At 42.1% G+C, this 16,317-nt stretch overlaps 1 protein-coding gene across 1 annotated transcript; it reads right to left on the bottom strand.

Moving 5' to 3' along the window:
• Positions 1-443: 443 nt before the first annotated feature.
• LOC119726732 (RNA polymerase II-associated protein 3-like) lies at positions 444-16,247 on the bottom strand. Its single transcript, XM_038198558.1, has 12 exons — positions 16,123-16,247; positions 14,643-14,835; positions 13,450-13,623; positions 11,349-11,507; positions 10,790-10,917; positions 9,963-10,084; positions 9,389-9,555; positions 8,724-8,914; positions 7,182-7,377; positions 4,394-4,491; positions 3,188-3,282; positions 444-1,554 (listed from the first exon to the last, which is right to left on the bottom strand). Exons 2-12 carry the CDS (start codon positions 14,787-14,789, stop codon positions 1,466-1,468), a joined length of 1,566 nt encoding a protein of 521 aa, XP_038054486.1. The 5' UTR covers positions 14,790-14,835; positions 16,123-16,247; the 3' UTR covers positions 444-1,465.
• Positions 16,248-16,317: the final 70 nt, after the last annotated feature.

Consider the following 16,317-nt stretch of genomic DNA (forward strand, 5'->3'; position numbering starts at 1 on the left):
GAAGAGAAACAGCCAGGCCACTCCGAGCTCGATAAATTCTTTTATTTTGTACCCCCCTCCCAACCCCCCCCCCCCCCCACTTAGACCAGAAAGTAATATACATATGACGATTTCAAGGATTTTTTCAAAACACAAATAGGAGAAATCCTGGAGAAATTGCGAGAACATGACAAAACTGTTTGGACTCCTGCATATTTTCAATGGGCCACTTTCGCCTTCGGCCCATTTATAAGCTAATTTGAATAAATTTATTAAGTGAGCTGCTCTATGCTCTGCTAACACACTGAACACTCACTTCATTGTTAGAACCGTTTGTGGGTGATTTTTGTGACTTCCTTCATTTTGTTTCCCCCCCCATGCTGCTGTAAGGGAGTTGCATACATTTATTTCTGCAATTTTTTGGGGATAATCCTTAAAGGATTTTTGATGGCAAATAATGAAAATTCCTTTTTTCCCTTTTAAGTTTTATTATAACATTAGCTCCGTTGAAAAACACAGGGTGGACACATTTGCACAGACACCATGCCACAATTAAAGTTACAAAAATATATGAAATGTCTTTTGTTGTGACAAAATCTGGACATTATTTTCCGTTTATTGACGGGTCCGAAATTCTACAAACATCCTTTCAAACCTTTAGCTACCCCCCCCAAAAATTAAGACCTTTTTCAAGCCAACGATGGAGCACTGCAGAGATAGGCTTCCTTCTCATCAAAATTACAGCAAGAAGTCTGTTGCAAGCAGGATGACTCATCGGTCCAGTTTTTATCTCTGGTTTCTTTGGCATGGAAAGACTGAGAACATTTCTATTCTTCCTTACTCGATTTTACTTCTTTGGTGGAGAGAGAGGCAAATGGGGTAAAGTGGCCTGCCCAAGGACACAACACATATGTCCAGCAGCAGGATTTGAATCCCTGACCCTCTGATGACGAGTCCCAAACACTATCCACTTTGCTGCACTCTTGTCTCTTCATCACAACACGGTACAAGGAAAATGTGAGATTGTGATGGTTATGGTGAGATTCTAAGTAGTGTTTTTTTAATGAGAACTCACAGGGTATCACAAAATCTCATTGACTCGGGTCGATTCACATTTGGGAATTATCCCTCAGATTGGCCGGCTCTTGTAACAAAATGACTTTTTTTCTACAGCCAAAGATAGCCAACGTTTGTCTATGAGAACAACCAACGTTGTCACTAAAATGCCTGTTTGAATATGACCTAGCTGATACCTGGGGCGCGTCTGTTCATAATTGGTACTTCTTGCACAGTTGGGCAAACTCTTGTTTGTAAAAAGTTACAGATATTCACTGTGGCATGCCCGTGTCAAAACCAAAACCGTTGCCTTGAAACGGTCACTTCAGATGCGACCTAGTGTCTGTTAATTGGCACTTCATCCGCAGTTGGGGAACTTTTGCTGCCCAAATCTACAGGGCACTTCCAAGCATCGGAAACCTGCATCCTGTCATAATTGGTACTTTTTTCTCAGTTGGGTCAACTCTTGCTCCCCGACATTGCCAGACCTCTCCATGTAGCTGAACAGCTCTTGGACAACTGCATATGTCAAGAATGGGTGAAACATTTAACAAAGAAACTACTCAGAAGCCTTCTCTGAACAAACCAATCTCTGATGTTCGGAATAACGTTCTGCATTTGCATAGCTTTTCTTCTTCAGAGAATTTACGGATCATATTCTTAATAAGGCCAAAAAAATAAAAATACTCAGTCTCTGGTCAGACCAAAGTTCCGGAATTGATGCGGCGACGCGGCTTTTTTTTTTTTCCTTTTTTTTTCAAGCTTGGATTGTACAGACATGGTGGGGTACTATTTTTGCATTTTTTTGGTGTGCTCATGTACATTGGTGTCCTCCATAATTTGCCTTGGTGCAATTTCCCATTCCTTGGTGCTCTTTGGTACACACAGTTGAGGAGGTGCGGCGATAGAGGCTTCTGTTGGAGCTACCGTGGAAAATTTTGGGGTAAAAAAGGATTGAGGTGCATGATTAAAATCGACGCCTGCGCTGATCAGAGACCGACTATTTTTTTTTGGCCTAATAGCTGTTATTTTAATAAAGGCACTGGACAGCATTGGCAAACATTCAAAAGTGAAACCGTCAAAATATCATGAAACTTCCCACTGGATTGTAAGGAAATAATAAGGTCAAGCATCCTGTGAACTCATTGCACCTAGCATGCTGTCAATTTTGAGGAAAGGAGAGTACCATCATTTCCTTTCAACGGAAAACCACGCTATTTTTATCATTTTTCTCGCAAAGTAGGTTATCTATAAACGGCCTGACTTTTTTTTTTTTTTTTTAACAACTTGCTTCCGGTGTATTGTATTGTTGTTCTCGAATCGTCAAAACGTTTTAGCAAATGGTGCCTGTTACCTTAATTAAGCAATTCAGAAAATCCTGCAAATGTGCTGTGTCTGTTGTGAAAAAAAAAACACTCTCAACTGATTTTTGTGCATTAAAAAAAGGTTATTACGCATTCAACAACTACTTTCAACCCCCCATCCCCACCCTTAATCAAAATATTTCTTTGACCACAAATGATTTCATGGTCACCGTTTTCTGAAATTCTGGTCCCCAAGATGCACGAACCTTCCTTTAAAGATACAAAGTGAATATATAGTGCCTGTTAAGGAGAACCATGGCTATTTATACAAGTTCAACCAACAGGCTTCCAATCACAAAGCAGTTAAAAAAAAAGGAGGAGTGAGTTGCCAGATACAGGGGTTGGGGAATGGTGGTGGAGGATTTGGGTGGGCAGAGGATGGGATATATGGGTAGGGGTTGCGATGGGAGTTGTGGGGGCTGGGGATGGGGTGGAGGCGGGGTGGGGCGAGATGGGATGGGGGTGAAATACAATGAGGTCAATAGGATGGAGTTGGGTTTGGGTGGGGTAGGATGGGGTGGGGTCGAGGTTGGGTGGGGTGGGGTGGGAGGTTGGGTGGGGTGGGGTGGGGGGTGGGTGGGGTGGGGTTGGGTGGGGGTGGAATCGAGGTTGGGTGGGGGTGGGGTAGGGAAAGGATAGGATAGGGTTGAGGTGCGGTGGGGTTTGGATGGGATAGGATGGGGGTGGGGTTGGGGGAGGTTTCGGTAAAGTTGGGTGGGGTTGAAGATGGGGGCAGGGAGATTCCACATTTAGAAGCCTCTAGCAAAAACTGAAATTATTGAACCCACCTTGTTTATCCTTAGAGGACATGAACATGACGTTCATTTCAAATCTTTTCACCTGGCTGAGGCCAGCAAGCGTTTCGTAGACTGGTTCACTGTGTCTGTTGATTGAAGGGAAGGGAAAATCATTTGCTCAGTTTTGCTTGCAAGTTTCTGACTACTGCAAAAAAATCAACCGCCGTGCAAGAAACAAACGGCACAACTTTGTACTCTCCAGGAGGCATCACGCCCCATGTAAAATAACAATGGCCGAGGACTCCCTTCTTAAATCCTGAAAAATCACTTCCTCAATCCTGAAAAATCTGTAGTGATTTGGCTGCTTCTGTTGTCAATTCATGGGTCGACGGGCCTTGCCTTAAAAGACTACTGAGTTCATCGGGATAGTCAAGTTACCACAAGTAAGTCTGAACACTGACACAAGTCATTGCCAGTCAGTCACAAGTCATCCAGTCACATGATCTTACAAATGTACTGTGGCAATCCTGTGTCGCCGGTGACCAGACTTGTGATTGGCTTATGATTCAGCTTGTGACTGCTTATGATTGTAGTGTTAATGATTTGATTCCAACTCTGGAACGGTATGACTTTCCTTCAATCTTGGATGCAGCATGATTCATCTTGTGCCTTCTTGTGATTGTCTTAAAAGGGACTTGTAAATGTCTTGCTAATGATTTCATTCCAACTCCGGAACGGCATGACTTTCCTTCAATCTTGGATGCAGCATGATTCAGCTTGTGACTGACGTGTGATTGTCTTGTGACAGACTTGTGATTGTCTTGTGACTGACTTGTGATTGTCTTGTGACTGACTTGTGATTGTCTTGTGACTGTCTTGTGACTGACTTGTGATTGTCTTGTGACTGACTTGTGATTGTCTTGTGACTGACTTGTGATTGTCTTGTGAGTGACTTGTGATTGTCTTGTGACTGACTTGTGATTGTCTTGTGACTGACTTGTGATTGTCTTGTGACTAACCTGTGATTGTCTTGTGACTGACCTGTGATTGTCTTGTGACTGACTTGTGATTGTCTTGTGACTGACCTGTGATTGTCTTGTGACTGACTTGTGATTGTCTTGTGACTGACTTGTGATTGTCTTGTGACTTGTGATTGTATTGTGACTAACTTGGTTCCAACTCTTGTAAAGTATGGTTTTCCTGCATTTTCTGAAGCTGTATGCTAAGGTGGTGCATTTTTTATTCTTCAGTACTTACATTACATACTGCTCCTTTAGAAGATTAAGTATTCTCATTAGCAGTGCTGCGTCCAACGAGTCTTGTAATAACTGCTTATAGGACTGAGGTGGTATATTCTGTTAAAAACAAAAAAAAATTAAGAAAATAATAACAAGTAATTATCAAGTATTAGGGAGTGTAGAGAAGATTCCATGGTTTCGTGCACATCTAGAATAATATTAGTCGTGTGTACTTTGTGCCATGCAAGCGTGACCCACAGGCCCGGATTAAAGGGGCACTAGGTCCTGAAATCCCCGAAAATTTTACGTTTTGGATTGTTTACTTAGCCTATTTCAAACATCTGGTTGAAAGGAAACCAACCTAATGTCTTACCGTTCCCAAGAAAAGACGAAACCCCCCCCCGCTTGTTTACATCGGACATGACGGAGTACGAATACGTTTTTCGTGTCGTTCTCAGTGTACGCTATACACGTTGTGTGTTTCGGGAACAGCGCGCAGTGACCAATCGCCAATGCAAAAAAATATTTGGGTTTCTTCAACGTCCGCAAAAGGCAAACACTTTACGCGTACGAATGAAATCACAACTAGCATCCAAACAGCTCAAATTTATGAGGTCGCAAAAGTGGACCCCGAAATTCGTTCTCGCATGCATAATACAGGAATAACACAAAAATGCCCAGTCTTGAAAGGATAGTTGTGTGGATGTTTATATCCTACTTTTAAATGTTATTTCCGATTAACATCATCTCGTTCAAAGCACATTTTGTAGCCCAATTGGGCTGTTCCAGGACCTAGTGTCCCTTTAAGTGTTTTGTAGGCCCTACTCTGCCCTAGGCACCAGCACCAACTCCATGGTGATGCTATTAATGTACAAAATCCAGTCAGGATAAACTGGTATAGGTCCTAGCTCTAAGCCTGCTGGCAACAAGGGTGTCAATGGCTTCTCAAAAGTGGGGTCCCCAATTTGGCGATGGTGTGCAAACATAATGGAGGTCTTCTTCTTAAAAAGACCAAACAAAAGAGGGACAATAGGGGTCCCCGATTGCATGCAAATACACACTTGTGTGTGTGTGTGGGTAGGCCTATATTTATGTGTTTTATGGCACACTGCGGTATTTTCGCAGGCCCCCACATTTTTTGTAGGCCCCAAATTTTTCGTAGGCCCCAAATGTTTGGTAGGCCCCAGGCACATTGCCAGCATGCACACATAGGGCTGTGCACTTTCGATTAGCATTTGAATATTCAAACGTGCATTTGATCAAACATTCCAATATTCGAAACCCACCGGGTTGCCAATCAAGTTTTTACATGCGCCAGCCTAAATTGCATGCACTGGTCGGGAAATAAGTGGTACACTAATCTGGATCTGCATGCACCTGTGGCATCGAAAATTGACAATGAGCTTCATAGAATATTAAGAACATCATGTTAATATCTACATATTTTTTAAGGTAGCTGACCAGCTGATGTTTGACAGATTTGAAGCTGCAACCAACAGCTGATATTGTTAGCGGAGGCTCTAAAATCATGACTGTCGACACAAATTTGGCATTTTACAAACAATAACATTACGCAACTTGTACAAATAAAATGGCATAGATGTTCATGGGCGTCGCGAGGGGGGGGGGCAAGGGGGCTTGTCCCCCCCCTGGAAAAGCAAAAAAAAAATTAAAAAAAAAAAAAAAGGGAAAAAAAAAGAGAAAAAAAGAAAAGAAAAAGAGGCGCCAAGTCATAGTGGTGTAAATTTCATGAGTTGGGAGGGGGGGGGGGGGGGAAATGTCCCTGCCCCCCTCTAAAACTGATTAATCGAGAATTTGTTAAGAAATACAAGATTTTTTGGGAAAAAAATTTGTTTTGCCCCCCTCTAGAAAAATCCTGGTGACGCCCATGTAGATGTTATCTTCATCTTCTGGAGATCCCAAATATTCAAATTCGACAAGAACAGGGTTTTGAAAGACGAGAACCAACACACACGGTGTTTGCCAACAGGATTCTCACTCCCCACTTGCATTAATTTCATGTGCATAAAACCTTCAGAGCATGATCAGTATTGATACAAACCAGACTTGTACATGAAAATGTCTTGTCTTTGCCATTTCTTATTAAAGCTGTTCAAAGAATTTTTTTGTATATCAGTTTCCCTTCTATTCATTCGGCCTTCTGGTACGGCCATCTTGAATTTTCGCCCAGCTGCACTCAACACGCACTTGGACGCTTTCCCACTCTTGTTTTACTATACTCCCGAGGACAATGCTTTCTGTTTTCCTTTGTAACTGTAATATAACACTCTCTCATAGACTAAGCACGCAAACCTATCACAGATGACCGTTTTGAACAAGAGACCCAACTCCCGAGGACTGAAAGGATCTGTTGTTCTCCCTTTGTGTGTCTGTCCTCGGGGTTATGTAGAACAAGTAGCCTGGGGGTTTGGTCAGTATCAAATCAGGGCATAAATGATTATAGTGCCCATGAGCAAGGTACACCGCCCCTAGAGTGGTAACAAGCATTTGATGGAAACATTGAAAAAAAAGGTGATAACAACCAAAAAGCTGCCACCGTTGGAACGCTATCACATATTTTCCAACTCCGGAGGTGTATACCTTGCCAAAAATCGCTATGACGATTATTCCCCCCATTTGATACCAGTGGCCAAAATTTTGGACCGAGGCTGATGGCCTAAAGTACATAATCAGCAGGTCACCCAAGAAAAGGCTTTCAATACGCCCTGTATGTCCCTCCATTGGGGGCTCTAAAGTTTGTGCACTAAACAAAAATGAATAATGTAAAAGAAAATTCTACACTTTACCTTAAAATATTGAAAGAGCTGCTCAGAAAATTTCTGTAGCTGTTTCCAGTCAGACTGCAGCTGGTAGGATGAGGACGGAATACCGGGGATGTCTACAGGAGGAGTTGGCTTGGATGGCACCTGACTAACAGTGGGTGGTAATTCAGTTTGGGTCGCATCTGGTACCCTGACTTCTGATGGCACTGGGGTTGGTGTTCTACCAATGAGAACCAATGAAAAAAAGTGTAAGATCGATTAAAATCCCCTGTGATCAATTTTCTGATGCAAAATCAATTGGTTACAACTTGAGATTCATTTTCTGAAATTAAGATTATTCTACAATTCCAACAGAAACAACCTGCAAAGTTTAGCAGAGCAATTTTGCTAATTGTACTTTAGTTAAAAAAAAATGTAATGCAATAGCAATACATAACATGAAAACAAATTTCAGGGGCAGAAATAGCAAAATTTCCTTCAAACATAAAACAAGTACCAAGTGGTACGACCCAAGGTGGTTCCACAAACAGTGCAACCGCGAATTTTGCAATGCAATGGGGTGTTATCTAATATGCAAATTAGACGTATGCCATAGAGCTATATTACATTACTAGAGCGCTAACTCCTCATTCTGTGCGCAGAGACGCTTTGAAGCCGTCCTGGGCGCAGACATTTTGAATTCATGTGCGTGTTTGTAGAACATAAATGAAATTAGATGGATTGAATTTTGAAAGTGTACTCTACATGCAATGCGCAAGTAGAACATACGCAAACAACTTAAGCGCGTCATTGACGGTTCAAAAAAAGTTACTGCAAAAAGCATCTGCAGCGAATACGCACACGCGTTGTGCCGTTTGCGTAGAGCAATATGACACGCTCATTTGCTGATCGTGCGTTTCAGTTTTGGGCGTATTGGCTTCGATAACGCACCGGTATGGAATACAAACGCAGATATGCAAATAGCCGTACAAAAGCCGCACAAAATGTCTAGGTCTCCATAGGTTTGTGCACAAACATGGATGCGCCCAGCAGGCATTACTTTGTACACGAAGTTAGCGCTCTAGTAATTTAATATAGCTCTATGACGCATGCGTATCAATGTCACAAAGCTGTAGGTATTCCATAGAAACTCACTGGCAAAGCTGTGATGCACGAGTGGCATGGAACAGTATAATACACCCCTAGTAAACTGTCCACCAACCAACCCACCATCTAGCCCACTCACCAACCAACCAACATATGCAGCTAAAGCCCACGGCGTGATTCACACCGCCGTGGGTAAAACGTTTAAGAGACTAATCAATTTAGATTCATCAAATTTCTTGTCATGATTCCTCTGTGCGAATATATTTCAAATAAAATAAAATGAAACTAGATTGAGGTAAAGTAGAAGATTACTAAAAAATGAACGCACTTGGGTCCACAAAAATTGTTCGGTGTCTGTCATTCCCGAGCAATTTCAGCCACTAAGCTTTGGTACATAAAGTTGGAGGACAATGAAGATGTTTGTCACAGATGAATTTTCGGTAAAGCACTGTTTGTTCAGAACAACATTCGTCTCCTTACTCTGAACTTTTTGTTCCGTCTTCCTCATGGCAGTCGCCAGTTATTCTTTGCTCGGCTGGGCTGGATACCTCTGACCGGCCACTAGGGGTTGTGTGCTGGGGTTTATGCGGGTGTGTTGTCTGGGTAGCGTCATCATCCTCCCCACCACTCCCTGTTCCTATCTCCTCGATCACCATCCTTTTCAGGGGTTTCTAGAAAGTAAAGTTATTATTAATGGTGTATTTCATAAAAAGACTTTCGCAGCCAAACAACTGAATTATGGTCAGAGCACGATACTATATACTTAATCCCCTTCCCTTTTTTTTAACTCCAGCCCTCCTGCCTGCCTCCTCCCCCCCCCCCTGAATATTTGGTTCTGGATCCACCCTTGGTTGGAACGAACCACTGACAATTTGTGCATAGTTTTTAAACTGTCTTCTCAAAAAGTGTCATATCCACGGAGCTGAAACTTCAACAGGTTAGGTTTTGAATGATCTCCTTTGGATCGTGAGTGGTGTTCTTATTGGAAACGAACATAATGCATTAAGAGGAAAATAGCTTTAATATTTTCCGATAAAGGACACGGACCCATTTTAGAGGCTGCAGAACATACTGAAGCCAGAGCTGGTGAACAAAAGCCAAGTTTTCGCAAAGGCCCCCTCAGATTTCTACTCCTCGTTGCTCACATTTGACCTCAGATGGACTGGCTTCTGGACCGCTTGTATAATATTGTACACGCCGTCTAGTTTCTGCCTCTCTGTCTCTTCCTTGTCCTTCACTATCCTGTCTATTCTCTTGATCTCGGAGGAGGCCTGCTTGTTGCTGGGCTCCAGGTTGAGAACCTGTTGGTAATCTGTGCTTGCAAAAAAAATTGAAATAACAGTAACAGCATCCTGCACCAAAGATTGCAGGCACTCACTTTTGGAAGGTAGTCTATGAAATATCCCTTTACACGGCAAGGGTTTATGATATGCAAGCAGATTCGGCAATTAAATATGCAAAACAAGACTGCGTCTTGACCTCAAGATTCTGACCATTTACCGGGCGCCTTCTATCGGGTCTTCGGTAACCCGGCATCACACCAGGCTTTCAAAGGAAAGCGCACATGTAAACAAAGCGTGATGTCATTAGGTCTTAGGTCTATTGACAAACAAGCCTAAGGAAAGCAGTGGTACTCAGACAGGCTATTTTGGGCGTGGTTAGGACGTGGTTAGGGCGCGCCTAGGGCGTGGCTGCCATACAGGGCAAGGCTTTGCTTACCTTTTTTGGCATCTTCTAACTTTCCCAGTCCAAATCTCGCAGCTGCCCGTCTTGCATATGCCTTGATGTATGTACAGTCCAGTGATATAGACTTATCACAGTCTCTCTCAGCATCTTCAAATCTACAGAACGGGGTCATACAAAGTTCAGATATACATTTAGGGTAGTGAAAATAACAGAAACTGCCAGGACATGCGCTATTTCACTGGAATTACTCTTGTAAATTTTTTTTGTTAGCAGCATGGAATTTTCTTGATCTTGTTTTAATAGGCCACAAAAAGTCTTCGGTTTCTGGTATGGAGCTTGCCCCAAAAGTGGTGCGGCAACAGTTTTTTTTTCCCCTACTTTTTTTTTCTTGAAATGTCGGCTGATGTTTCAGATGACGCTTTGATCCCTCTCAAAAATATCCTTCAGGGTGGAGCTTGAGGTGACCTCAGTAAGGCCATAAGGCTTGAGAATTCTGCACCCACTTACGATCTTGACTGACACAAACACTCTTCAGAACATTTGGATAGTCAAGACAAAAATCAGAAAAAACGGTAAGGTCAGACCATACAGCGACATCAACATCGTGTGTTGCCAGGCTGGTCATTAGTCTGCTCCCAGGATAAGTCTGCTCCTTGATGCTACAGTAGCGTCAACTAGTAGTAGTACCCACTATAAACACCAATGAATGGGACAAATCTGGCCCATTGTAAATACCACATGCATTTAAGTCTTCCAGTGAAAGGCAATTCTGAATCAATTGAATAGATTTTATGTATGCTGAGACCGGCCTTACTTGTCTCCCCCCCCCCCTTTTTTGCAGCGTAGCAAAATATGTTTACCTTTCCAACTTAAGATTGGCCATAGCTCTGTTGGCTGGCAGTATCGCGTTGGTTGGGTCCGCTTCCATGCCCGCTGTGTAACACACTACGGCAGGCTCATATTTGCCTTGCTTGAATAATGCATTACCCTGAACACAGAGGGTGAAAACAAAGATAAAGTTTGTACAAAATCTTAAGTAATTTTGTTTTTATCTGTTTAGTACACCAACTATAGAACTTGCCTCAAAATGTGAAATTTAATTATTTTATATATAAACTATAGGCGCATTGAGATTTTATGTAACAAAATGTAATGCGCTATATACGAATAAAGTATCGTTATTAATATTACAAAATCATTCAAGCAATTAAAATACAATAAATTCTTTAAAAATCACAGCAAGTTCTTAAACAGTTAATAATAACTTGGCGGACGAAATCTGCTTACGTGACGACTTAAAAACGAAGGAGTCAACGCATTAGTTAAAAATCAGAGGAAGATCAATTTATACGCCTGACCAAAACAAAAAGGTTTTGAGTGCCGACTTAAAGGTAGTATAAAAAAAAGATTCCATCTCACCTTATCCTTCTCCATATTGGCTTCCTGTATCCTCCTCTGTCTCTCCAGTTCTCTCTCCTCCTCGCTGTCCGTGTCTGTCTCCATCTCCTCCCCATTCTCTCCTTGAGTAGCCGGGACTTCATCCTCTTCATCGCTGTCTACCTCCGCGCAAGCCTTGTCCTGAACAAAGATCAGGCAGGGTGAAAACAATCGGCCAGTAACACAATTTTACCAAAATGTATGAAGTTTTTTTTTGTTCCATGCCTTGCTTTTTAGAACAGCACAGAAGAAAGTGTAATGTCAATGACACAGTCAATTCACCAAGATATCTCAACCCTAACCCCCTAATACTTCCTCAGGACTACCCTGCTAAATCCAACAGAGTCCAACCAGACTTTCCTGTTCAATCCACTGTGCCTCATTTTCAGTTGTCTGCTGAATCCAACGGAGTCCAACATGGCGTTATAATGCAGTTCAGTTGCCTGCTGAATCCAACATTTCGCATGAGGAATGTACACAAGGGGTTAACTGCTCAATCCAATAGGCTCCATCGGGTATATGACATAGTTGGATCCTATTGGATTCAGCAGGGTTCGGGTTTTAATTAATGATTCAGAGAAATGATCCAAAACTGCTAGTTCATTTAAACCTCCCTTTGTTTGATCAGTCACAGACAGTCAACAATTCAATCCTGTTCCCCTGCCATGCCTTTTTTTACAGGCTAATCACCAACAGTCAGGTCATATTTCTATAGGCACAGTGGCTAGTCAAATATCATCAACTGACAAAAGCAGGTGACTGGTACATGTACAAATGTAGGTACAACGGGCTTATCAATCTCCTACAGTCAAAGCATATAGCTATATCAGGTTTCATAACAATCACAGCCAGTCAATCCTGCTTTAAGCTAGCAGGGAACACTCAACTGTTAAAAACAACCACTTGATTTATTTTGACTGCTGGGCTGGCCTTGTTGAAATTGCTTACCAGGAGGGTCAATCTCCTTGATCAGTACTAGACGATGGATGTATAAGAGACATACATTTTCAGGTTTATTCACTGAGCTCTTAAAGGCTCTGTCATGGACATTACATAACGCTGGAATTGCCCTTTAGTAATTTCTTTTGTCTAAAAAATGTGACGGTTATAAAGACACACCCCCGTTATTTTTTGGTTCAACCTTATTTACATGTCAATTCAAATTAACCTAACGCCCCCAACATCTGATATCGGGCGCTAGCTCATTCGTTATTTCCCGAAGACTGAATTACCATCACTCCATGAACATTTGTCTGCACTTATACAGGTAATTATTACTATCTATTTATTTTCGTTCTTAATCTTTACATCAATAACATCACAATTCCTTGACTACCCATTTCTGTTTGTATTTTCTTATTTCCGTATTTAATCGTAATTTTTAACTACGTTTTATTCTTAACGTTGAAACCCAATATGGCCGACCCCGCGAAAGTTTTGGCGGGAAAACGTAACTATTGTTTAATTATTTGAATGAATCCTTACTATTTCATGAACTGACAGCAATTCAAATTCATCTTGCTTTAAACTTACTGATTAATTGTAGTGATTTTGTAAATACATGTGATGCGATCAAGCTACATGAGTCGTTTGTCGACCCTGGTCAAAAACATTTATATTACAGATTTGAAAAGAGTACAACCTCAGCATTACTGCCGAGAAAGCCGCCTGCTGATACCATCTTTAGTTCATACATTATGGAAGTTGGAACACCAAGCGATGTGATGAAGTGATGCGATGAAGTGGCCCTATTTTGGCCTGTATCTCCAAATTAACATTCCCGACAAACGACTCATTTAGCTTGATCGCATCACATATTTTTATCATTTGTAATTTCCCGAAGACTGAAGTAACATCACTTCATGTACATTTTGTCTTCACATATACAGAATAATTTCACTGCATGTGTACTACAACAGAAGAGCTTCCGATCCCTAATTTCAAGAGTGTCACAATAATATGAATAGCAAATTACAGAGTACCAAGGTATAAACAGGCACAGGAAGGAATGTCACACTTTGGACCGTTAGTTTACACAATGACCCATCTGTGACTGATTTCATTTCCATATCTATGTACATACCACGTCAAATTTGTCCCAGGACCTGTAGTCATAGGCCCGGATCCGAGAGTGCCGGGTACCAGCTCTGTTCTGGTCTCCAGCTTCGGATTGGGATGGCTTCGTTGCGGGTTTAGGCTTCTTCTTTCTGGCTTGCTTGGGTTTCCGTTTACCCTGGTTTCTGATCGGTGGCAGAACCTTGGATATAGACACAAGAGCACAAACATTTGGAATCTTGCATTCGGAAATACTGTTTACTTTCATAATTTCAACAAGCTAGTTTAGAACTTTATCATGCTGCAACCATTTCAGTCATGTTCCCTGCAGGTGCGGTTCTAGAACCAATATTTTGGGGGGGCTAGCAGGGTGGATCAAGAATTTTTTTCAGGGAGGCGTGCTGAAATGTAGACCAGTTATTTTCTCCAGACACTTGGGCCTCCGAAAATCAATAGTTTTTTTTTTTTGGGGGGGGGGGGGGGCGCTCATGCCATATTTTCAATGGGGAGCACCAATAAAATCCTAAAATCATTCACACTATATTAACTACAAATGCACCCTTTTCACGACTATTTCTTTAGGGGGAGACCATTCGCATGTACATCACAATCCTTCTTTTTGCTAATGCAATTTCTTTTTACGGAATTATTTTGGGGGGCTAGACAAAATTTTTGGGGGCTTTAGCCCCCCCCCCCCTAGCCCCCCTGTAGAACCGCGCCTCGTTCCCTGTATCCAATAACAGTACTGAACGATAACGGTTTTTTTTGTGGGAAACGGAACCAGACTATTTTACCTTCCCACCTCACTTTGGTTACATTGATTTGAATGGGAAAAAAAATAAAATGGCCGCAACATGATTATGGTAAATTCCAAAGTTGCAGGATACTGCTGGGATGGCTACCAAGGTAACAAATATCTGAAGAATAACAGACGAGATTCGAATTCCAGAATATCCCACGCCATGGAAATACATCCGGCTACGCAGTTTGAATCGCTGAAGAAAACAAAATGAAAGTCCAAACCAAGTACCCTGTACAGTTGCCGGCTACACGGCTATGGACTCGAAATCCCTTGAAAACAAAGAAATGCAAAAAAAAATTAAAGTCCGAACTAACTACCCTGTTGACGACTATGCATTTATACGGAGTGGAAGTCCCCTTGACTTGAGAACAAGGCAATACAAAAGGAATGCCGATGCTGAGAAAACAAAAACAACTCACTGCATCTTGGGTGTCTTTCGTTTGCCTCAGCGCCTCGTCTTTCTGCTTGATGTCGGCCTCCCAGTTCTTGAGGTCCCGCAGGTAACTCTGCAGATCTTCGTTGTCATGGCGCAGCTGCTGCTGCATCTGCAGAAACTTGTCGGCCATATTGGTTGGCTACGAAAACCAATTCACGATCCTACAAGATGTTCACCTTGTATTAGGAAGAAAAGCAAGACAATCATGTGTAATTAAAATTGTTGTGGGCTTAATCAAAGCAAATCTGTCACATTGGCAAGAGATTTAACCACATTCTCAATAGAACACAACCTACTGCAATGCACTTTTATCCACAGAGGATGTGATAAAAAGTAGGCACTAATAATTGCCGCCGAATGCAGAGATGAAACTGGTCTTGGCAAATAAAATCTGAAATTGCACCTTGGGTCCGAGCTGCCACAGCATCGCGCAGTGCAGCACAGCACAGCGCATCAACGTCGGACCCAGTGAATTTGTCCGTGTCATAGGTCAGTATTTAACCTTCTCTTCTGCCGGAAAAGGATCTGATCAGCGTTGGCCTAGGTGTTTCGACAAAATAGTGTCCGACCCGGTGGAACACACCCTCCACATTTTTCCACGGACGTGAAGCCGCGGTCTCGGATCCTTTCAGGAGCAAACATTTCTCGGAGGCCGAGTAAAACTTGCTCTTATATAGATGGTTGAACCAACTTGAATAAAACTTGACTCGACTTTTTCCTCGCCAGACGGTCTCGCAAATTGTAAGAAGTTCAAGTTTACGTTTGTTGAAGAGAACAATACTGAAACTTAATTATGACCTTCCTCCATGATTCAGACCGTTTGTAATTTTATGGATCACACCACAGAAATTGCTTTACTATAACTGCATGTCTCCCAACTATATCCCCCATTTACATTTAACTCCCCACATTTTCATCCCCAACACTACGCCCTACCCGATCTATGATCGGGTAAATCAGCTTGTAAATAGTGAACCGGGCCCTACACTACATCATCGCCATTAATTTAACGTTTTGTTTCTATAAAGCACTTGTAGACGGCATTGTGTGAGTATAAAGTGACAAAATAATTGCAATTTCAAATTGACTTTTCGGCTCCCCTAGCAACAGGACCGTCCGTGCAGTGTCTTTACGGGGCCGGCTAGCCCAGGTGGACTCCCTTTCCTCCCTACGTTACGGAGGGAGGAAAGGGTAGCAATGAAGACTTCGTCCAACCTGGGCTACGGGGCCGGCTAATCTAACACAGGCGCATGACACCGAAAGTGACACTGACACTAATCTAAGTAAGTGACAGGAGACTGGAAATGATAAACAGCTAAATCCATCCATGCATGGGAGGAAAAAACGTTAATAATAGACATATCCTTCAATAGATTATATTTCATTTAAAAGTCAGAGACTAAGACTAAAAAGTAAGAGACATTTATCTTGGATAAAACACAAAATTTAATAGCAAAACTTACAACTACAGCCCGCGGATCGGATCGGACCAGAAAAGACCAATGGTGCGCGTGCCACTCATGCACTTTTCGCGGTCAAAAGTGCAGTGCGCCATCTGTTGTCGATTTTTAGACAGTTTCCAGAAATAAAAACTCGCCCACGGCACTTTTATCACAACCACTGCAACTGAAAATTATAATATGCATGAAGCCATATTA

This window comes from Patiria miniata, unplaced genomic scaffold, assembly GCF_015706575.1.
Source record: "Patiria miniata isolate m_02_andy unplaced genomic scaffold, ASM1570657v1 HiC_scaffold_2, whole genome shotgun sequence".
In the NCBI taxonomy this organism is placed as follows: Eukaryota; Metazoa; Echinodermata; class Asteroidea; order Valvatida; family Asterinidae; genus Patiria; species Patiria miniata.

What these genes read in the sequence shown, in the direction of transcription:
- LOC119726732 (XM_038198558.1), bottom strand. Translation starts at nt 14,789, where the DNA reads ATGGCCGACAAGTTTCTGCAGATGCAGCAGCAGCTGCGCCATGACAAC. An exon ending in CTAAAGGAGCAGTATGTAAT is followed by an intron (nt 3,283 to 4,393) that starts GTAAGTACTGAA and finishes TTCAATCAACAG; the next exon opens with ACACAGTGAACCAGTCTACG. An exon ending in GTCCTCTAAGGATAAACAAG is followed by an intron (nt 1,555 to 3,187) that starts GTGGGTTCAATA and finishes TGACATATGCAG; the next exon opens with TTGTCCAAGAGCTGTTCAGC.